The 24,817-nt window shown below is 45.4% G+C and overlaps 1 protein-coding gene and 1 non-coding gene across 2 annotated transcripts in view; both read right to left on the minus strand.

Moving 5' to 3' along the window:
* Positions 1 to 23,932, minus strand: part of LOC124799281 (heparan sulfate glucosamine 3-O-sulfotransferase 5) — a 135,586-nt gene extending 111,654 nt beyond the window's left edge. The window contains exons 1-2 of the mRNA XM_047262860.1: positions 23,831 to 23,932; positions 1,188 to 1,390 (exon numbers count right to left, since the gene is read on the minus strand). Of these exons, the coding sequence (XP_047118816.1) occupies positions 1,188 to 1,355 (168 nt within the window). The 5' untranslated portion in view covers positions 1,356 to 1,390; positions 23,831 to 23,932. The remainder of the gene's footprint in view (positions 1 to 1,187; positions 1,391 to 23,830) is intronic.
* On the minus strand, positions 1,603 to 1,677 carry Trnas-cga. Its single transcript has one exon. It is a non-coding gene; the product is annotated as a tRNA-Ser (tRNA).
* Positions 23,933 to 24,817: the final 885 nt, after the last annotated feature.

The following is a 24,817-nucleotide window of genomic DNA, read 5'->3' on the forward strand; positions in this document are numbered from 1 at the left end:
CTGAACCTCTTTTTTATTTTCGTCATTGCTTTTTCGATGTACAAATTGAACGGCAGTGGGAGACTGAATCAGTACCTCACTCCATTTCTAGCCCGAGAACTTCGTTGTTGGTCTTCCACTCTACTTGTTCTTTCTTGGTTCTCATACATGTTGTGTATTACCCAACTTATAGCTTACACCTACGTTCTTGAGAATTTCAAGCGCCTTGCTTCACTTTACACTATGAAACGTTTTCTCTTGGGGGCAAAGCAAATCAACATGTCCTGAGTTTTCTTAAACCTTGCTTCTACCGAGCGAGGTGGCGCAGTGGCTAGCACACTGGACTCGCATTCGAGAGGACGAAGGTTCAATCCCGCGTCCGGCCATCCTGATTCAAGTTTCCCGTTATTTCCCTAAATCGCTCCAGGCAAATGCCGGAATGGTTCCTTTGAAAGGGCACGGCCGACTTCCTTCCCCTTCCTTCCCTAATCCGATGAGGCTGATGACCTCGCTGTCTGGTCTCCTCCCACAAAACAACCCAACCGTGCCTCTATTATCAAGCGCTACGTCATAACTGCCTCTCTGTGGTGCCATTACCTTTTCTAAAGTCAAACTGATCGTCATCTAACATATCTTTTCCATTGCCAGCAGCTTGGATGCACATGATGTTAGGCTGATTGTGCTATAAATCTTGCAATTATCTGTCGGGATTATGGGGATGATATTTTTTTCCGAACGTCTGATGTTACGTCTCCAGTCTCATTGATTCTACCCGCCAGCTAGAAGTGTCGTTTGTTTACCACTTTCCGCAATAACCTCGGAAATTCTGAAGGTATGTAATCTATCCCTTCCGCCCTATCAGATGGCACGCCTTCCAAAACTCTGACACCAGCACTGGATCCCCTATGTCTTCTGTATCAACTCCCATTTCTTCTTCAGTCACTTCATCGGACGTTTCCTCCTCCTCAAAGAGACCTTCGACGTACTGCCTCTACCCGTCTGCGGTCTCCCTCGCGTTTAGTAGCGGGATTCCCGTTGGACTGTACAGTACTGTTGCTATATTTAACGCGGGTTCAGATTTTCTTTCTGTCCCTCGCAAGCACAGGTAAGGCCACAGGGCACCATATGGACCCTGGTACCTGACACGAACATGCAGAATGGCTCGCGCGCTGCAAGGCGACTGGGAGAGGCGACGGACGGAGACTCACCTCGGGCGTGACGAAGTAGCTGGGGCTCTTCTCGATGGTGATCTGGCCGCGGAACGAGTGCGGCATCTTGCGGCGGTACCAGTCCAGGCCGCGCCGGTAGTTGTCGTCGCGGTCGAAGAAGTGCACCTCGCCGGCCGCCTTCTGCACGCGCGGGTGCAGCGCCAGCATCTCGAGCAGCGCGCGCGTCCCGCACTTGCGCACGCCTGCGGGCAGACGTAGGAGGGCCGAGCTGTAGCACTCATCCACTGCTCCCACACACTGTAGCGCTTCCACTTCATAAAAGTGAATGAGATGAAAGTTACCGTTCCATTTTATTTGAAAACATCGATGTAGATAATCTTTCTGTTGCGATTCATTACTACGCGGCTCACTCCTAAAGAAGTGCACATTGAAACTTCCTGGCAGATTAAAACTGTGTGTCCGACCGAGACTCGAACTCGGGACCTTTGCCTTTCGCGGGCAAGTGCTCTACCAACTGAGCTACCGAAGCACGACTCACGCCCAGGTACTCACAGCTTTACTTCTCATTCTGGCAACCTTCCCCAGGCTGTGGCTAAGCCATGTCTCCGCTATATCCTTTCTTTCAGGAGTGCTAGTTCTGCAAGGTTCGCAGGAGAGCTTCTGTAAAGTTTGGAAGGTAGGAGACGAGGTACTGGCAGAAGTAAAGCTGTGAGTACCGGGCGCGAGTCGTGCTTCGGTAGCTCAGTTGGTAGAGCACTTGCCCGCGAAAGGCAAAGGTCCCGAGTTCGAGTCTCGGTCGGGCACACAGTTTTAATCTGCCAGGAAGTTTCATATCAGCGCACACTCCGCTGCAGAGTGAAAATCTCATTCTGGAAGTGCACATTATTTTTGTAAAAATACAGTTTCCATTCTGCATATGTGAAAGTTTTACAGTGTGTAGACACATCTTTCCCGCTTGTTTTCAAACTTAGTTCAACCTGTTCCCGTGAGTGGAGCCGTCACAGCATGTCTTCAAGATGACTGCTACACTTGACGTTCGTCAGAAGCAACATGCTGTCATAGAATTCCTGTGCTGTGAAAACGAGACAGTGAGAAACATCCACAAGAGGTTGAAAAAGGTGTATCGAGATGCTGCTGTCGATCGCAGTACAGTTAGTCGGTGGGCAATTATGTTATGTGATGAAAGCCGGCACGGCAATATTGAGGATTGTCCTCGCAGCGGCAGGCCTCGTACCGCACACATTCCAGACAATGTGCAGAGAGTTGGTGACTGCTGACAGACGCATCACAGTGAACGAATTGCCACGCTACATTGGGATAGGGGAAGGAAATGTTCGCAGAATGCTGAAAGTGTTGGCGTGAAATAAGGTTTGTGCCAAGTGGGTTGCCATGATGTTGACAGTGGCTCACAAAGAAACAAGAAAAACGGATGCAGCAAACTGTTGGAACAGTACGAGAATGGTGGGAGGGCTCCAGGTGACTATCATCTCTTTGGGAAACTGAAAGACTCTCTTCGTGGAACAAGGTTTGAAGATGATGACTCCCTTGTGCACGCTGCCAAACAGTGGCTCCAACAGGTTGGTCTAGAATTTTACCGTGCGGGTATACAGGCGCTGGTTCCAAGATGGCGTAAGGCAGTTGAGAGGGATGGAAATTATGTGGAGAAATGAAAATATTGTTCCTAAAGGATGTGTCTACACACATGGATTTGAAAAAAAATAGTGTGCATTTCTTTTGGAGTGACTGTCGTATATGCAAATACGCTAACACTGTAAGTTATCCCTTACGTGAAGTTCAATATGGAGGGCTCTGTTGAAAAAAATTACCAAGAGTAAATGCTAGCAGTCTGCAACTGAAGAGTGTAAACCAAAAACCTGCTAAGTGTCACAAATGTAGCACAGGAGTTATCCTTTTGAATTTTAATATTGAATGTAGTACACACTAAATAGAAGGAGAGTTGTGTAGATTGTTGTACACTGCCGGAAAAAAATTAATACACCCTTTTAGAGATTTTTAACCCATTTAACATTTATGTGTCAATAGTGGATATGGAATGCATGAAATGAATACATTTACAGCCGGCCACTGTAGCCGAGCGGTTCTAGGCGCTTCAGTCTGGAACCACGCTACCGCTACGGTCGCGGGTTCGAATCCTGCCTCGGGCATGGATGTGTGTGATGTCCTTAGGTTAGTTAGCTTTAAGTAATTCTAAGTTCTAGGGGGAATGATGACCTCAGATGTTAAGTCCCCTAGTGCTCAGAGCCATTTGAACCATTTGAAATACATTTATACAATAGCACTTGCGGTTCGGAGATACCAGGTATCGACCAGTGCTTAAACACCCATATTAGTACGTAGTGTATCCCCCCACGGGCGGCAATGCCGAAGCTGACTCTAGCATCTAGCCAATCGTACACATCGCGAATACTGTCCTGGGATCCGTTATTCCACGCCTGCTCGACCTGCTCACGTAGTTCTGTAAGAATTGTTGTTTGACGAGTCGCATGAGTCACTTCTCGCGCCATCATATTCCACAGGTGCTCTATTAGAGACAAGTCTATATACTTATATGGATATGGTGGCTGCTGTTTCGGACATGTCCGAAGGAACACACACCATTGATAACCTGAAGCCGTCTAGAACGAAATTAGAATTATATATTAATACCTTCAGCTGCTGACGGACGTTCATATATCAACGGGGACAGGTGAAAATGTGGGCCCCGATCGGGACTCGAACCCGGGATCTCCTGCTTGTATGGCAGACGCTGTATCCAGCTGAGCCACCAAAAGAACAAACACAACATAAACATAAGTACATAGTTCTGGCAATACTGGTCATGACCTCCTTCTTCTGTGCTAATGCACACATATTACCCGAACTCTTACAGGACTTGGTAAGAATGTCTTCCACGAGTAACGAGTGTGTTGGGTAGGGACACTACGAATGTAATGTGTGGACATACAAGGCGAGAATGCGGGTCTCGCAGGAGTCGTGCGCGGAGTATTCCCCGCAGTCGCAGTATCCTCTGTGCCCTCGGCGAAACAGATGGATAGAGCGTCTGATATGTATACAAGAGGACGCGGGTTCGAGTCCCGGTCGGGGCACACATTTTCACCTGTCCCTGTTGATTTACACTACTGGCCATCAAAAATGCTACAACACGAAGATGACGTGCTACAGACGCGATATTTAACCGACAGGAAGAAGATGCTGTGATAGGCAAATGATCAGCTTTTCAGAGCATTCACACAAGGTTGGCGACGGTGGCGACACCTACAACGTGCTGACATGAGGAAAGTTTCCAACCGATTTCTCATACACAAACAGCAGTTGACCGGCGTCGCCTGGTGAAACGTTGTTGAGATGCCTTGTGTAAGGAGGAGAAATGCGTACCATCACGTTTCCGACTTTGATAATGCTCGGATTATAGCCTTCGCCATTGCGGCTTATCGTATCGCGACAATGCTGCTCGCGTTGGTCGAGATCCAATGACTGTTAGCAGAATATGGAATCGATGGGTTCAGGAGAGTAATACGGAACGCCTTGCTGGATCCCAACGGCCTCGAGCAGTCGAGATGACAGACATCTTATCCGCATGGCTGTAACGGATCGTGCAACCATGTCTCGATCCCTGAGTCAACAGATGGGGACGTTTGCAAGACAACAGCCATCTGCACGAACAGTTCAACGACGTTTGCAGCAGCATGGACTATTAGCTCGGAGACCATGGCTGCGGTTACCCTTGACGCTGCATCACAGACAGAAGCGCCTGCGATGGTGTACTGAACGAAGAACCTGGGTGCACCAATGGCGAAATGTCATATTTTCGGATGAATGCAGGTTATGTTTACAGCATCATGATGGCCGCGTCCTTGTTTGGCGACATCGCGGTGTACGCACATTGGAAGCGTGTATTCGTCATCGCCATACTGGCGTATCACGCAGCGCGATGGTATGGGGTGCCATTGGTTACACGTCCTGGTCACCTCTTGTTCGCATTGACGGCACTTTGAACAGTGGACGTTATATTTCAGATGTGTTACGGCCCGTGGCTCTACATTTCATTCGGTCCCTGTGAAACCCTACATTTCAGCAGGATAATGCACGACCGCATGTAGCAGGTCCTGTACGGGCCTTTCTGGATACAGAAAATGTTCTACTTCTGCCCTGGCCAGCACATTCTCCAGATTTCTCACCAACTGAAAACGTTTGGTCAATGGTGGCCGAGCAACTGACTCTTCACAATACGCCACTCACTACTCTTGACGAACCGTGGCATCGTGTTGCAGCTGCATGGGCAGCTGTACCTGTATACGCCATCCAAGCTCTGACTCAATGCCCAGGCGTATCAAGGCCGTTATTACGGCCAGAGGTGGTTGTTCTGGGTACTGATTTCTCAGGATCTATGCACCCAAACTGCGTGAAAATGTAATCACATGTCAGTTCTAGTATAATACATTTGTCCAATGAATACCCGTTTATCATCTGCATTTCTTCTTGGTGTAGCAATTTTACTGGCCAGTAGTGTATATCAACGCCCTTCAGCAGCTGAAGGCATTAATACATAATTCTGAAGTTCAGCTATCGTGCTGGTCTTGCAGAGCGCGTTGAGTTTCAGGGGCAGTGTGTGGGCGAGGGTTATCCTCTGGGAAAACACACCTTTCTGTTGCAAGGACGGAAAAGGAACGGGTCTAAAAACATTCTGCATCTAGCAACCGCTGATTAGAGTCCCCTTCAGAAGCACCAAAGCTGAACGAGAGTTGTAGCTTATCGCACCCCAGCCCATAAGGCATGCAGCGAGGCCAGTGCGTCGTAGACGAATGCGCTCTGCGAGACAGCGCTCCTCAGGTCTGTGTCGTAAGCGCAAATGATCATCACTTACGTACAGGCTGAATACGTTTTTCTGCTTTCATCGTTGAAGACTACGGCGTCATTCCATTCACCAAGTGATCCTATGACGGCACCAGTCGAGCAGTGCGCGTCGAAGCAGTGGGCTATGTGGAAGATGAGCAAGAGGCTTGCGTGCCCGCAGTCCCACTGATAATAAGCTGTTCGCAACAGTTGGTGCTGACACGTCTGGGCTCACAAGCCCTCTTATCTGTGCTGCTGTAGCTGTACCATCTGCCACTGCTGTCCTTACAATACTCTTTCCTGGCGGGCATGCGTTGACGTCCAGAACATTGCCTGCGAGTGCGAGAATGCTCCCGTAACCGCTGATAACAGCATCTACTCTACATCGATACTCTGCAAATCACACATAAGTGCCTGGCGGAGGGTTCATCGAACTACCTTCACAGTAACTCTCTATTATTCCACTCTCAACAGCGCGCGCAAGAAGCGAACACCTATATCGTTCCATGTAAGCTCTGATTTCCCTTATTTAGTTTTGATGGTCGTTTCTATCTATGTAGGTCGGCGTCAGCAAAATACTTTCGCATTCGGAGGAGAAATTCGTGATTGAAATTTCGGGAGAAGATCCCGCCGCAACGAGAAACGCCTTTGTTTTAATGATGTCTAGCTCAAATCCTGTATCATGTCCGTGACATTCTCTCCCCTATTTCCCGATGCAAAAAGTGCTGTTCTTCTTCGAACTTCGCCCGCATCTCGTGGTCGTGCGGTAGCGTTCTCGCTTCCCACGCCCGGGTTCCCGGGTTCGATTCCCGGCGGGGTCAGGGATTTTCTCTGCCTCGTGATGGCTGGGTGTTGTGTGCTGTCCTTAGGTTAGTTAGGTTTAAGTAGTTCTAAGTTCTAGGGGACTGATGACCATAGATGTTAAGTCCCATAGTGCTCAGAGCCATTTGAACCATTTTTTCTTCGAACTTTCTCGAAGTACCCCATAAACCCGCAGCAGTACTCCAAAAAAAAGGGACGAAGTAGTGTAGAAAAGTAGTGTAGACACTCTCTTTAGTAGATCTGTTGCATCTTCTAAACTTTCCGCCAATAAACTGCAGTCTTTGGTTCGTCTTCCCCACAACATTTTCCTGTGTTATTTCCAATTTAAGTCGTTCGTAACTGTAATTCAGATATATTTCGTCAGATTTACAGGATTTAGATTTGATTAATTTATCGTATAACCAAAGTTTAACCGATTCCTTTTAACACTCATGTGGATGGCTTCATACGTTTCATTATTTATGGTCAATTTTCAATTTTCGCACAATACATATATCTTTGCTAAACGGTTTTGCAATTTATTTTGATCATCTGACGCTCCAGTAGGCGATAAACGACAGCATCAACTGCAAACAACCTGAGACGGCTGCTCAGATTGTCTCCTAAATCGTTTATATAGATAAGGAACAGCAGAGGGCCTACAACACTACCTTCGACACTGCCAGAAATCACTTCTGTTCTACTCGATGACTTTCTACAATTTATTACGAGCTGCAACCTGTCTGACAGGAAGTCAGTTTGAAATCCTCTGTCAATACCACACAGCACTTCGTGTGAGTAAAGAGCTAGTTGTGTTACACAAGAACGATGTTGTCTAAATCCGTGTTCACTGTTTGTCAAAATATGGTTCCAATGGCTCTAAGCACTATGGGACTTAACACGTGAGGTCATCAGTCCCCTAGACTTAGAACTACTTAAACCTAACTAACCTAAGGACAACACGCATATCAATGCCCGAGGCAGGATTCGAAGCTGCGACTGTAGTGGTCGCGCGGTTCCCCACTGAAGCGCCAAGAAGCGCTCGGAAACAGCGGTCGGCCACTGTTTGTGAAAATACCGTTCTGTTCGAGGTAACTGATAATGTCCGAACACATTATGTGCTCCAGAATCCTGCTGCACATCGACGTTAATGATATGAGCCTGTCAGTCGATTACTCATATTTCCTTTCTTAAATACTGGTGTGACCTGTTCACCTTCCAGACTTTGGGTACGGATCTTTCGTCGAGCAAGCGGCTGTATATGATTGTTCAGTATGGAGCTATTGCATCAACATATTCTGAAAGGAACATCGGTATACGGTCTGGATCGGATGACTTATTTTTATTGATTTAATTTGCTTCACTACTCCGAGAATATCTACTTCTAAGTTACTCAAGTTGCCAGCTCTTCCTGATTCGAATATTGTAATATTTTCCACGTCTCCTTTGGTGAAGGAAGTTCAGAAGGCTGTGTTTAGTAGCTCTGCTTTAGCAGCAGTGTCATCGATTGTACTTCCATTGCTATCGCGCCGAGAAGGCATTAATTGTGTCTTGCTGAAGCATACTTTACATACGACCAGAATCTCTTTGGACTTTCTGCCAGGTTGCACAACTTAGGCAAAATGTCCAAATTCTGTTGCAGTTCTCCGAATGGACCATCCCGTCACTCGCAAGGCCACAATTTGACCATTTTCAAACTCAAACAGTTGGCAGTAGGAAGCATGTGTACGTCTCCGTGGCATGATTGTGTGCTTGCTTCGCACTTTCGCGCCACACTAAGCCTTCTGGCTGTGAGCATTTTCTATTACAGGCTAGACATAGATGGCGCTATAGTAACTATGCTACTACGCACTCTGTTCGCGGACGACGTTGAAACCATTATCAGCACCTCTACTGCCCCCACGGGGCGTATGTCGGTATCGGGTCAAAATGGACGGCATCTTTCAAGGTGTACTCATTTTTTGCCGGCAGTGAATTAAGTAATGATACTGCGTGTCACGTTAGTAGTATGAATTGTTAAAGTCAGAAATAGTCATTTACTCAAAAATCGGGACTGATGACCTTCGCTGTTTAGTCCCCCTCAAACATCCCAACAACCACCACCACTCAAAAATCAACTAAGTGCCAAGGTAGTTTCAGATCCATTACCAGTAGCCTATTTGAATGAAACTCAAAACACAAATCAGTCCACATAAGTTTGACGCAAATTCTCATAAAAAGATTTTTCTTTTCTTTGCTAAGTAATCTTTGCCCTTCAGTTCTGTTGATGTCAGAATCCTCCGCTCCAGCTTTTAGAATATTAACATTTTTTCAAGTTTCCAATTCGCTGATGATATATTTCACTTCTAGTATTCTGGGATTGCTTGCTTTTATACGTACCATAGTTATCTTCGAGATCTGAAACTTTTTTCTTGTTAGTCAGGAATCTACGGTACAGTGAATATTAATGACATTTAGTGAAGTCAACGACTTCAAATTTGTTAGCGTACGTAGCAGATCTTACAATGTCTTGCAGGACTTCTCACTCAGCGCAATGTCCCTATTGCACAGCAAGCAGCTGTGGCCGGATACTAAGATCTTTTGTTCAGTGATGTCAGGACTCCAAGTGACTCAAGATAAAAAGTCATCCTGTTTTTATTCAAGTCAGCTATTGATACTTAGCAGACCTCTGGGTAAGCAGGTGGGCAACATAGCAAAGCTTCCACCTTGCGATGAATGAATTAAAATGAACTCATCACTGTGGCACATAGTCTTGGGTGCACTGGCAATTTTACGTAGATGCGCTGTAACGCATCAACTAATTCATTTAAAACGGCACATACCAGGTTTTTTCGTTACACGCTTCAGTTGGTGTTTCACTGACCGTTAGAGCAGATGCCTGTTTACCTCCCGTCTTCTTTATCTATCTAACTAACCCCACCGGAATTATTTTCCGCTGGTCGATGTTTCTAACACGCTGTTATAATCAGTGACATTCAGTGTGGCTTTATGCATTGCTGCTACGTCGCTACGATGATTTCCATGTCCTTAAATACATGGAATCCATTTTATGTACTGTTCCAATTAATGAAAGAAATAACAAGTTGATCGTTACCAATCACTTTTTAATTAATTTCACAATACATTTCAAAGTTTTAAACCTCCATCAACAGGTGGATTTGTATGTTTTAATACGACATGTGTGTGTTATGTTACGACTTTGGGATAATCTGTGGCACCCTCTCCAATAGTCACAGGCTCCTTTCTCTATCGTAATACATCGCGTATAAACTGTCACACTTTGTATACAAAAATTTTGTCTACAAATAAAGGTATGAAGAACCTTGTCCATATAACACAATCAGTTCTACGTGATATCCAGTCTAAACTTATAAATCACTGTAATGATCGCGGAGTCTGATCATAAAATCTCGAGCGCCACAAATATTAAACATTAATTCACTATACTTACTTTCATGTCCTTTATGTTCAAATTAATATATTCCAAAGCAAAATTATACTTTAAATAACTTTCCTGAATGAAAATAACCAATCATAATTGACCAGCGGAAAAATGCTCCATCGGAGAACAAAAAATGCAGATGTGTTCCTGTTTATTTAAAAGACCCTGATTAAAATGTGGGATACCAACTGCCTCATTCTACCTTCATCAGCACCTTTAAATTTCAGCATGCAAACGTTCCCACTTGTCTTAACATGAAACTCACCTCAAACTCACACAAGCTCCCCTAACTGCAACTCACTCACACACACTAGACCATCGCTGTAAGTCGCTCATACCGTCTACACCCAGTTGCCCTTTCTTGTTCACTCATTCAGTCCAACTCATTGTCACTATCTCTTCGTGTCGCTCTGTCGTTGTCTCCTGTCTCACAGTCACATTCACCTTCGTTCTGTCCTACTGCTACAGTCTCCCCTCACTGTCACCGTGCCCCTCTTGCTCTCTCTTACTATTTGTATGTCATTGGACATACAGGGTTATTACAAATGATTGAAGCGATTTCACAGCTCTACAATAACTTTATTATTTGAGATATTTTCACAATGCTTTGCACACACATACAAAAACTCAAAAAGTTTTTTTAGGCGTTCACAAATGTTCGATTTGTGGCCCTTTAGTGATTCGGCAGACATCAAGCCGATAATCAAGTTCCTCCCACACTCGGCGCAGCATGTCCCCATCAATGAGTTCGAAAGCATCGTTGATGCGAGCTCGCAGTTCTGGCACGTTTCTTGGTAGAGGAGGTTTAAACACTGAGTCTTTCACACAACCCCACAGAAAGAAATCGCATGGGGTTAAGTCGGGAGAGCGTGGAGGCCATGACATGAATTGCTGATCATGATCTCCACCACGACCGATCCATCGGTTTTCCAATCTCCTGTTTAAGAAATGCCGAACATCGTGATGGAAGTGCAGTGGAGCACCATCCTGTTGAAAGGTGAAGTCAGCGCTGTCGGTCTCCAGTTGTGGCATGAGCCAGTTTTCCAGCATGTCCAGATACACGTGTCCTGTAACGTTTTTTTCGCAGAAGAAAAAGGGGCCGTAAACTTTAAACCGTGAGATTACACAAAACACGTTAACTTTTGGTGAATTGCGAATTTGCTGCACGAATGCGTGAGGATTCTCTACCGCCCAGATTCGCACATTGTGTCTGTTCACTTCACCATTAAGAAAAAATGTTGCTTTATCACTGAAAACAAGTTTCGCACTGAACGCATCCTCTTCCATGAGCTGTTGCAACCGCGCCGAAAATTCAAAGCGTTTGACTTTGTCATCGGGTGTCAGGGCTTGTAGCAATTGTAAAAGGTAAGGCTTCTGCTTTAGCCTTTTCCGTAAGATTTTCCAACCCGTCGGCTGTGGTACGTTTAGCTCCCTGCTTGCTTTATTCGTCGACTTCCGCGGGCTACGCGTGAAACTTGCCCGCACGCGTTCAACCGTTTCTTCGCTCACTGCAGGCCGACCCGTTGATTTCCCCTTACAGAGGCATCCAGAAGCTTTAAACTGCGCATACCATCGCCGAATGGAGCTAGCAGTTGGTGGATCTTTGTTGAACTTCGTCCTGAAGTGTCGTTGCACTGTTATGACTGACTGATGTGAGTGCATTTCAAGCACGACATACGCTTTCTCGGCTCCTGTCGCCATTTTGTGTCACTGCGCTCTCGAGCAGAAACCTGAAGTGCGGCTTCAGCCGAACAAAACTTTATGAGTTTTTCTACGCATCTGTAGTGTGTCGTGACCATATGTCAATGAATGGAGCTACAGTGAATTTATGAAATCGCTTCAATCATTTGTAATAGCCCTGTATAAATGGATACACTGCACTCTGCAAAGACTAGCCATTTTACACACAAAAGGAACACCATGTATAAGACAATACAAACAGCTAAGAAGCATACAGAAAACACACACAAAAATAAAATGTAAACAAAATTCAAATTTGGTGCCGAACTGACTGGTGAACAAATGAAAACTGACTGGGCTGGGACACACAACAACCACAATTACACTGTGTTTTGGTGATGTGCAAAGTGCTTTTACGACATTATTTGTGAAAATACATGCTATATTTACGTGTGCATCACAGTACCTGACCATGATGCTGAGAATAAAAGGGCTTACCACACGAAATCGTAAGTAAAAACGAATATAGGTGGGAAATATCGCGTCAAACTAAATTACGTTTAGATGATAGGTTAACTCCCAACAAAATTTCTCATCCACTTCTTTTGGTTGCAGATGACAAGCTACCTGTTATAAATAATACACAAGTGGTCCAGAAAAATCGTGCATACCAGGTATAAAGGTATTAACGAAAGGAAATGAATTATTGTATGAACTAAATATCCACATAATTTTGTAATAATTTAGTAGATATGTTCACAATACACATTAAATAAAACGGAAACCCATTGATGATGACACAGTGGTGCTGAAACATGTTTGGAAACTTGGAAGAAACGGTGTTTCGCATAACTGGCGGACCTTACATCCTACGTTCTTTCCTTCATATTGCTGCTGTCTCTTCTAACCATTTCTAGCTTGCTCTCCCTCGTTGTCATTGTCATATACTCTGTCCATCACTATCACTGGCTCTCACCCACTTCCGCTTTCTGTTTCTCTCTCGAGTCCTCCCCGCCTGGCACTGTCTCCCTCACTCTTTTCCTGGCACTGTTCTAGCACTGTCAGCTATGTTCCACTGGCGCTGTGTGTCTCTCTTTGTATCACACTGGCAATGTCTCCTTTGATCTTTCTATAACACAACCAATGGGTACTACCTTCCAGTATTTATTACTTTTCCGTCTCTTTTCCACTGCCATTTTCTTCCTCCCTTTCAGTTCAAAAAAGTGCGAGTATATTCGGATGCCAAAATTTTGGGGAGAATTTTAAAGGTGCTGAGGAAGGTAGAATGAAGCAGCTTTCAGAGTTTTTTAAATAAGCAAGAACATTATCGCATTTTTGAGCTCCTATAGGAGCATATTTCCGCTGGTTCCCTTCTTTTCTCTGCTGCAAGCAGGGCAGGCAAGTCATTTGAAAAGAAATGTATCGGTCAGTAAAATTTAGAAAATTTTCCTTTGTGAAATTGAAATAACGCAAAGCTAATTTTAGGCGTCACACCGGATTTTAGTTGCAAAAAATTTTGCATGTCCTTCTTTACTATAACATGGAGTTCCCAGATGATAACGGAGACACTTTACAGCATATTTCTCCGTGGTACGTTTCTTTATAAACTACGTTTTCGCCTCACGCCGGGCATTACGTGCGTATTTACGTGCACAGGTAGGGTCAATTTTGACCACTCTAGCTCGGAAGCGATAAAGAGGGCAAAGAAATTCTCACGGCTGTTGCAGATGGGGTGGGATCTTAGAAATATATTGTAATAATTTCAGCCATTTCCTGTGCATAACTGTCTTGAAATCTTTAGCAGGGTTTTGGTCCACTGGTGATGGTGAAAATGTAGTAAAACCACCACTTTTGTGGAGTTTTCTGGGGAACCGCTCATGATCTAATGGTACCTTCATAAGTCCTATCAAGTACACCGTAGACCACATCAAATTCAAAAAGAACTAACCGATTTACTCCATTTGCCTAAGTAGGAAGAAGTGAGCAATATTAATAAGTAGCAGTACTTTATGATAGTGACGCTAATACCTTCCTTCTGTTAGGCATATAAATGGTCCCTAGCCTAATATCCAAAACACTTTTACCTACCTTCTTATCATCAATAGAACCCGGAACATCCCATTTTCGTGTGCAGCGTAATGGAACATAATAGATACGGTAGATACGGTTGCTGTAGCATGCATACCGATACGTGCTCAAATAATGAAGATTGACTGATGACATTTCCAAAGCCAGTCGTAACAATAGCCGTCCTGTTTCCCGTCTGCCTGAGAAGGGAGCATTTTCGTGATTTTCCGCCAATATTCATAACAGCGTTCCTATTTTTGTTAACTTTTATGCATTAAAATGTAATAAATGAAATTGTACTTAGAAATTAATAGGTAAGTCCCTCAGTATTCTGAATTTGATCACTCGAGCACTTAAATATGCATCATGGCGCCAAATCTGATACCGGACTTGCTTCAGTGTGCCGTCGCTCAAGGACAGAAGTAGCCTACATGTCAGAGCTCTCCCACGCTCCGGGTCCACGTGACGTATCCATCTGTCACTAGTGGACCGTCTGTCACTCGTGGAGTGGGAAACCCGTCACTCTACCGGCTCGCACAGCTACTGCTGCGAATACATTTCTATATGAAGCGATAAACCGTGCCCCATTACGTGGCATAGTACCGGACGGCGGATTGTATCGTCTTTAAATTCTAGCGCTGGTGGCAACAACTGTCGCGCCACTGCTTATGCGAATTTGAGTCGAAACAGCAATGTGTTTCGGACTGGCAACGTGTTATATGTTTAATTTTTGTGTCATTCATACCACTGTTGACAAACTGTATGTTGCGGGCCAGACCTGAGAATACTCTGCACGGCAGGACAAGCCAGTACTCCATACAAAGTATAAAAATGGCTATATATATATATATATATATATATATATATATATATATATATATATATATATATATATATATATATCTGTGTGTGTGTGTGTGTGTGTGTACGTAGGTTTCACGTCTCCTACTAAACCATCGATTTCAACCGAACTTGGTACACATATAATTTACTGTCTGAAACCTATCAAAGGGGAGGCAGTGGAGGTGGTAAAGCAGTGTAGCCCGCGACGAGAGAATACCTATACTTTAGTGATCCAGCATTTTAGAATGAGAACACTTAGAGGCTTGCAACACATAATTTCAAATCTTTACGAAATTTTTTTCTCTTTTACAACCCCCAGAAAATGATGAAAGGAAAAACAAATTGTTGTTTACTACATAATCGTTGCTCCTGCAGTAAAACTGCCACATGAAGAATGACGTTTTAGTTTATTATTTCTTTATTGGTAACTGTATTCGTGACACATATACCAGTAAATGTAACAGAAGAACTACATCAGTGTATGACACTTGGTTCAGGAGATACGACGTGATAAACAACGTTTACCTGAAAACTTACCACATTGTGTTAGACGTGTAAATTTATTACATCATTGCTACTAAATCTGTTAGCAACACTTTTTGCAGACAATATCCGCATTTGACTCTGGATGTGCCTACAAAACTGTATCATTGTACGACATATAGTTCAGGAGATAAGACGCCATAAATATTAAGCTGCGTGAAATGAAACAGCAGGCCGAAACTCGTTACACATGCAGGTGAAATATGTGTAAAACTATGCGTTAAATATGTTAAATATGTGTGAAATAAGTCTGACATGCACGTATGTGAGCAAATTTCATTGTAAACAGCTGCAACAGTTTCGGTCAAACTAGGTACACATGTTAGTTACAATGTGGAAAAAAATACAGTAGAGATGAGAGTGATAAAGTGGAGAGAGAAGGCAGGACGTGGAGGCAGGCACAGACAGGAGGACGAGGAGGAGGAGAGGGTGAAGAGAGACAGGAGAGGTGAAATATGGATAGAAAGGGGGAGCGGAGGAATGGACACACAGGCAGCGGCATGGGGAAGGAGGAGATCCGGACAGTGCAGAGCACTTTTTCCTCTGTAGTCCTTTGTTTCATACAATTTCTATGCAGTGTACAGGATGGTCCATTGATAGTGACCGAGCCAAATATCTCGCGAAATAAGCATCAAACGAAAAAACTACAAAGAACTAAACTCGTCTAGCTTCAAGAGGAAAAACAGATGGCGCTATTGTTGGCCCTCTAGATGGCGCTGCCATAGGTCAAACGAATATCAACTGCGTTTTTTTTTTAAATAGGAACCCCCATTTTTATTACATATTCGAGTAGTACGTAAAGAAATATGAATGTTTTAGTTGGACCACTTTTTTCGCTTTGTGATAGATGGCACAAACGTATAAGTACGTGGTATCACGTAACATTCCTCCAGTGCGGACTGTATTTGCTTCGTGATACATTACCCGTGTTAAAATGGACCGTTTACCAATTGCGGAAAAGGTCGATATCGTGTTGATGTATGGCTATTGTGATCAAAATGCCAAACGGGCGTGTGCTATGTATGCTGCTCGGTATCCTGGACGACATCATCCAAGTGTCCGGACCGTTCGCCGGATAGTTACGTTGTTTAAGGAATCAGGAAGTGTTCAGCCACATGTGAAACGTCAACAACGACCCGCAACAAATGAGGATGCCCAAGAAGGTGTTTTAGCTGCTGTCGCGACTAATCCGCACATCAGTAGCTGACAAATTGCTCGAGAATCGGGAATCTCAAAAACGTCGGTGTTGAAAATGCTGTATCAACATCGATTGCACCCGTACCATATTTCTATGCAACAGGAATTGCATGGCGCAGCGCGGGATTAGCCGAGCGGTCTTAGGCGCTGCAGTCATGGGCTGTGCGGCTGCTCCCGGCGGAGGTTCGAGTCCTCCCTCGGGCATGGGTGTGTGTGTTTGTCCTTAGGATAATTTTGGTTAAGTAGTGTGTAAGCTTAGGGACTGATGACTTTAATAGTTAAGTCCCATAAGATTTCACACACATTTGAACATTTTTGAACAATTGCATGGCGACGACTTTGAACTTCGTGTACAGTTCTGCCACTGGGCACAAAAGAAATTACGGGACGATGACAGATTTTTTTCACGCATTCTATTTAGTGACGAAGCGTCATTCACCAACAGCGGTAACGTAAACCGGCATAATATCCACTACTGGGCAACCGAAAATCCACGATGGCTGCGACAAACGGAACATCTGCGACTTTGGCAGGTTAATGCGGCATTATGGGAGGAAGGATAATTGGCCCCCATTTTATCGATGGCAATCTAAATGGTGCAATGTATGCTGATTTCTTACGTAATGTTCTACCGATGTTTCACTGCACGACAGAATGGCGGTGTACTTACAACATGGATGTCCGGCATATAGCTCGCATGCGGTTAAAGCGTTATTGATTAACATATTTCATGACAGGTGGTTTGGTCGTCGAAGCAGCATACCATGACCCGCACGTTCATCGGATCTTACGTCCCCGGATTTCTTTCTGTTGGGAAAGTTGAATGATCTTTGCTATCGTGATCCACCGACAACGGCTGACAACATGCGTCAGCGCATTGTGAACGCATGTGCGAACATTACGGAAGGCGAACTACTTGCTGTTGAGAGGAACGTCGGTACACGTGTCGCCAAATGAACTGAGGTTGACGGACATCATTTTGAGCATTTATTGCTTAATGTGGTTTTTACAGGTAATCACGCTGTAACAGCATGCGTTCTCAGAAATGATAAGTTCACAAAGGTACATGCATCACATTTGAACAACCGAAATAAAATGTTCAAACGTACCTACGTTCTGTATTTTAATTTAAAAAACCTACCTGTTACCAGCTGTTCGTCTAAAATTGTGAGCCATATGTTTGTGACTATTACAGCGCCATCTATCAAAAAGCGAAAAAAGTGGCCCATCTAAAACATTCATATTTCTTTACGTACTACGCGAACATGTAGTAAAAAATAGGGGTTCCTGTTTAAAGAAACGCAGTTGATATCCGTTTGACCTAAGGCAGTGCCATCTAGCGGGCCAACCATAACGCCATCTGCTTTCCTCCTTCAAGCCAGACGAGTTTTGTTCTTTGTAGTTTTTCGTTTGACGCTTATTTCGTGAGATATTTGGCCCGGTCACGATCAATGGATCACCCTGTATATCCTAGACTTTTTCCTCTCTCTGATCACTTCCAACAATCTTCTTTCTTCGCCTGTTTTCTTCATTACTTATTCATTCTTAAACCTGTAAGTTCACTTCCACACTTGAAACTACTGCCATTACTATATCTACCATGCATAGTTCAGAGTGGCTCAGAAAAAAACACATCCGCACATAAAATGTACTGCTATGAAACGATTGCATTAAACCGAGGACAATATTCCTAAATATTGATGTTTGGAAAGTAAGTCGAGGATGGTTCAAATGGCTCTGAGCACTATGGGACTCAACTGCTGAGGTCATTAGTCCCCTAGAACTTAGAACTAGTTAAACCTAACTAACCTAAGGACATCACAAACATCCATGCCCGAGGCAGGATTCGAACCTGCGACCGTAGCGGTCTTGCGGTTCCAGACTGCAGCGCCTTTAACCGCACGGCCACTTCGGCCGGCTGTAAGTCGAGGAATAAGTCAAAATAGGTACCCAGCAAATACAAGACTTAACAAAGGAAATGAAGCTCCTGCATGATTCCGTGACCATTGTGGATATTTTGTGAATGAAACCGTCCAGATCGCTTATTAAAATTTCTTTATTCACTGCGTCGTTTCGGTTACTGCCATCATCAGCTATCAGGAAGTTTAGAGCTTACAAAAGAAAGTTCTGTATCAGTACTGCAAGATGACGACGTCGAGAAATTTGATAGGATAACCAGCAAATAGAAGTCGCCCAAACAGTTGATTAGTGATCCATACTAGAGCCGAAACGGAATCTACGCAGAGATGTCAGAAATACTGAACTCTGTGTTCCGGAATTTTATCATTGCGAAATGTGACTAAGTGAGATCCTTTACTGTCCGATTACACAATAAGTAAAGTAATGCACGTAGACAGTCCTTCTGTGGAGAGCTAGCACTAGCATTCGCATTCGCAAGCGTAGCCAGGTCTCCCTGCTGGCGAAGGCGATATGCCAGGAAGTGACCGGATTCCATTCATTACGCCGACCGCGACTCACACGCTCAAAGGAAGATATTTTTAGGACGGGCGCTGAGTTCGGCTCGGTCACGCTGTACTGCATTCGCGCACACTTTCGAGTCAACAGTATTGGAAGACACGCAGAGAGCGACGAACTGCCGCCTAGAGAATTCGTTGCAGCAGCGACAAGAGAAACTGGGAAGGAAAGTTAATTTTGAAGTGCTCGGAATGTGAGGCGTCCCCGCAACACTATGGTGATGAAAATAAAGAGAAAAATTGATTAAGAGAAAGAGAAAGGACAGGGAGAATGCTCTTGGTACTGGCGGGCAGAAATCGTGCACGCAGCCAATACTGACGGTGCTAACAAAAGCCCTGGAGTTCAGCGGACAATGGAATTGGAAAATGAGATTGGAGGACATTCTACGATATGTTTTTCATCTGAGGCTGAGGGAGACGCCTAGGAGCCAAGCCACGGGGATTAGCCGATATTCGTCTTCGGAGCATAACTGCCACACGCCAGAAGTTGTCTTACCCAATCGGTCGAGCGCGAGTATAATAAACTAACGGAAAAAACCGGAACAGGAAGAAACAAGTAATGTAGAGTAATGAAATTTGGAGAATACACGTGTCGAGGTAACATATTTAAATCATTAACGTTGCAGGATCACAGTTTAATGTAAGTCTGAGAAAGCCTATTGCAAATGTGAAATGCTAGTACATTAATAACCGGAGTAACCGTCAGAATGTTGAATGCAAGCATGAAGGCGTCCATGCATTGTGCTGAACAGGTGCCCGATGTCAGTCTAAGAACTGGAGTTCCATGCCTGTTGCACTGATGATGACGATGACGATGAAGTCCCATACTCCGTGACAGAGCACAGGGTAACGTTGTGGGAGACCCACACCGCCGTACTAGGCAAAGTCCTAGTGGAGGTGACTTGCCATTGCCTTCCACCGACCGTAATGGGGATCAATGATGATGAAGAAGACAACAAAAAAAAAATGGCTCTGAGCACTATGGGACTTAACATCTGAGGTCATCAGTCCCCTAGAACTTAGAACTACTTAAACCTAACTAACCTAAGGACATCACACACATCCATGCCCGAGGCAGGATTCGAACCTGCGACCGTAGCAGTCGCGCGGTTCCGTACTGAGCGCCTAGAACCGCTAGACCACCGCGGCCGGCAAGAAGACAACAACACCCAGTCATCTCGAGGCAGGGAAAATCCCTGACCCCCGCCGGGAATTGAACCCGGCACCCCGTGCTCGGGAACCGAGAACGCTACTGCGAGACCACGAGCAGCGGACGGTCTGTCAATACAGGGAGGTTCATGCTCCAGTGATGTCGCTATGTTCTCGTTTGGAGACATATCTGATTAGGAAACAGTCAAGGCAACATCACGACACTCTGTAGGGCATGTTGTGTTAAAACACCAGTACGTGGGTGAGCGTTATCCTGTTGGAAAATACCCCTTGGAATGCTGTTCGTGAGTGGGAGCAAAACAGGTCAAATCACCACACTGACGTACAAATTTGTTTTTGCACGGGAGTGCTCCTGCTGTCATATCCCCAGGTGTAGACCCAATGTGTCTAGGCCGCAGACAGGTTGGTTGCAGGTACTCACCTGACCTCCTGCTAATCAACACATGGCCACAAAGTAGAACCGACTTTGTTCATAAAATACAGGAGACCTCCACTCCACCCTCCAATCAGCCCTCGCTTAAAACCGCTGACATCGGCAAACTGAGGTGGTATGGGTTCAGTGGAATACACTCTGAAGGGAGTCTATCTCGGTGTTGTCCTTGAAGGAACCGATTTCTAACAGTTCGTTGTGTCACTGTGATGTCAATTGCTGGTCTAATTGCTTTTGCAGATGTAGCGCGACGCGCCACAGCCAAATGCCGAACACAGTGGCCCTCCCTCTAGGTCGTGGCCGTGCAACGTGGCCGTCCGGATTCCGATCTTCTTGCTATTGTACCTTCATGTGACCATCGTTGCCAGCAACCATGTACAGGGCTTACAACCCCGCCGAATTTTTCTGTAATGTCACGGAAGGAACATCCAGCTTCTCGAAACCCATTTACACGACCTCATTCAAACTTGGTGAGCTGTTGATAAATTGCTTCGTCGTTGTCTTAAAGGCATTCTTGAGTAACATCAACTCACTATCCCCAGTCTGCAAGGTAACTGTGGCCCTCGACTGTTACGGCGCGTATTTAAAGACAAACTGATATGCATCCTCATAGTGGCGCCACAAGGGCTAGTGTTATCCAACTGGTGCCAAATCTCAAAAGCTGTCACCTTTTGGATGTGGAAACACGCCTACCAGCTTTCGTTTCTCTCACAACTCCTTCTTCGTGTTGCGATTTCTTTTCGTTTACTGTGTATACTTATTGAGAAAGACCTGGGCCAAGTATCCGCAGCAGTCTTCTTCACGCGCGCCAAACAGTGCAGTGCACTGCCAACGAAGTTCAAGCTCTGGTGTTTCATTCAATTGCGTAATTAACTGTTTATGGAGTTATGCAGCGTAAGTGTTTTCTACCGGTAGTAAGAATATGTAGTGCTTAAACTACGTCTGGTGTCTACGGCAGGAGGCGATACGTAACGACGGAGAGCTTGTGATACAATTAAGGAGGAACAACAGGTTGAAGGGCGAAAGTATTGCTCAAACTCAGGATTTTTTTTTTCTCTGTACTGGAATGTAGTAGACCAATGGGGTTTACTGCTATGAGTAAAGCATACATTGAAGTTTTTATTGGTACTTTTTACTGATAAATATTAACATCTTCATTGTGTAATTGGGATTTTTCCGAGGCAGATCTAACTCCGGTTGTGGCCATCGGAAACAAGAAATTAATATAGCACCCTCATCCTTGCTGTAATTTTAGTTCATCGTAGGGATCTGAACAAAAATGGCGAAATTATAGATATTTGAAAAATGACCACTTCTCGGGCCTCTCATTTTTGCCGAAAAAAACAACATTAAAAAAAAATCGGCTACGATGAACTAAAGAGAATTCAATTTGCTACAAGGGAGACAAAAAATCATTGAAACCGGATGATAATTTTAGCATGCGCGACGATCATGCCGAAAGACATGGTTTTGAGAAGAACGCGTTTAATGTTTGACAAGTATTTATGACATTATTTAAAAAAAGGACAAAGCTTAAGCTTAGGGGGTATCATTGATGCCTGGTCCATAATAACTATAGCCCCGGCTAGTGGATGGCCGCTTTCTGCTACTTTGACCTGATAAGCACTCATTTTTGTCCTCAAAGCCCTTTTCGTTGTTGAGCGCATCGCCGCTGGCGCCTCTATCTTCAAAGAATCGACGAGTTTTGTTACGGAGTGAAGTCATGCGCCGGCACGCGAGTTGGGAACGATAGAGAAGAGATGGTTGTGAGAAGACTTCAGCCCTTCGCACGCAGGTCGACCCGTCTGCAGGACGACAACGTGACAGCAACGGCTCCTAAGTGAAGAGGATATAAGCGCCGCGACTGACTGGCCACGCCCCAGTTCAACGGTAGCTCCAAGACTACCGACCTGGATAGAAGCGTCAACGCTCGTTACTTCGCTTGTACACTCTATAACACAGACTTACGAATTGTTATACTGAAGAGATTGCTTACCAACGGCCTTGCCGCAGTGGTAACACCTCGTCAGATCACCGAAGTTAAGCGCTGTCGGGCTTGGCTAGTACTTGGATGGGTGACCATCCGAGCGCTGTTGGCAAGCCGGGTGCACTCAGCCCTTTTGAGGCAAACTGACCACATTCCCCTCAATATCCGGATCCAGTGATGATGCCTGTGAGCTGAGGATGATACGATGGCCAGTCAGTACCCTTGCGCCTTCCTGGCCTGTTCAGGGTGGAGTTTATTTTTTTAGTTAGAAGAGAGTGCCTATTTTGTATGTCGCCCTTTGCTTGCGATTCTTCTGTATAACTGTCAAAGTTAAGCATTATCATTTACTTTTCTGTAGTAAAACTCTTTAGCACGATCTGTTTGAACTGTCTCCTAGTGAACCGAACACGTAGGATTCCTAGACTCCACATATTTGACGACGTGCGTGGAGACATAATATATTTCATTGCCGATTTTGATCTGAAGGGCATCTGCCACGTGCGTTAATCCAGCATGGCCCACACTGAATAGACGTACGGACAAATTTGAAGCAATTTTGACAATTTCGTTTCGGCTGGACGTTATTTTGGAACGTATCTCCAGATGAAGCTATTGACACTTTCATTCACATTTTGAGTACAACCGCCCAAACAATGCTCCAGCATGAAATTTTTACTCTTGAGCGGAGTGTGCGCTGATATGAAACTTCCTGGGAGATTAAAACTGTGTGCTGGACCGAGACTCGAACTCGGGACCTTTGCCCGGGGCGTGAGTCGTGCTTGGGTAGCTCAGTCGATAGAGGCAAAGGTCCGGCACACAGTTTCAATCTGCCAGGAAGTTTCAATGCTCCAGCAAATCAGATTTACTCAGATCGGTATAAATAGTGGTGACGGCATCGATAACGACTTGTGGCAACCAGTTTCTTAACACCGAGGCGTACCGTGCAAACTCGGCTTCAGTCGCTCACAGAATCGTTATTTTTTCGAGTTCACGCATAATATTGTGGAATAATTCTTCGACGTCCATACATCCCAATTCTGTAAAAAAAAAAAAAAAATCTTTATCGACCGCCACCGTGTCATTCCCCCTTAAGGGTGTCTCGAGGTCATTGCTATTGTCTTTAGACAGCCAGGAAACGTTACAGTGAGTTCTGTGGCGAGATGCGGAGCGGGCCTGCACTGTGCGGGGACGCACCTATGATGAGCGCCTGCGGCAGGCGGCGCGACGTCCTGGCGAAGTGGACCCTGCCGGCGGCCGCCGCCCCCGGGCCGTCGGTGCCCGCCGCCTGCAGCTGCAGCTGCAGCTGCTCCTCGCTGGCGGCGGCTGCCGCGGCGGCGGCGGCGGCGGCGGCGGCGGCCAGCTCGGCCTTGAGCTGCGCCGCGGCGGCCGCCCCCGAGGACTCGAGCACCGAGTGCAGCGCGCCGTCGTACAGCAGGTGCAGCGCCAGCAGCAGCGACACCAGCGCCACGCCCGCCAGCGCGGCCGCCACGCGAGGCCGCGACACGCACTCCGCGCACGCACCACTGCCGCCCCCGCCACTGCCGCCCCCGCACCCTTCCGGCGCTGCCCCCGAGCCCGCCGCCGGCCCCAGCAACGGCTCAGGCGTCGAAGATCCGGACGTCGTCGCCGCTGCCGTCGTCGTCAGGGGCCTCATCGCACCCCACCATCTGAAACACAGCAACACGCACACACTGACATAAGCGAAGGGGAACCGTGCGGAGCGCTTGGATATAGAAGAATGTCGGACACTGCGTTACACTAAGAACGCAAGGGAGCCATTTTGGCTGTCATGATGCAGTACATCGGTAATTGTGACAAGGCGACAGAAGTTAGTAAACATGGATTGCTACATGATACAATAGCGCTTTTTCGCAGTTAAACATCTATCAAAATGGCGTGACTTAACTATTACAACACGTAAAGAGTATCCAATTTTCGGTAGAAATAATATTCCAAATTCGTCAACTGTGATAAGAATAATCGAAAAATTCGGAAGTACTGGTTCAAATTTTCATGGAGGGAAAACACGACACGACCTCCTATCGATCCTTCATAAGCAAACATCGCCTCATTTCTTCAGATTGTACCTGAGAGTCCAACAACATTGATTACTTATCGTGCACAAGAAATGGACATTCAGACAGTCACTCTGCGCCATATTCCCACTAAAGATTTGTATCT

The sequence above is a fragment of the Schistocerca piceifrons genome, chromosome 1, assembly GCF_021461385.2.
Source record: "Schistocerca piceifrons isolate TAMUIC-IGC-003096 chromosome 1, iqSchPice1.1, whole genome shotgun sequence".
NCBI classification, from domain to species: Eukaryota; Metazoa; Arthropoda; class Insecta; order Orthoptera; family Acrididae; genus Schistocerca; species Schistocerca piceifrons.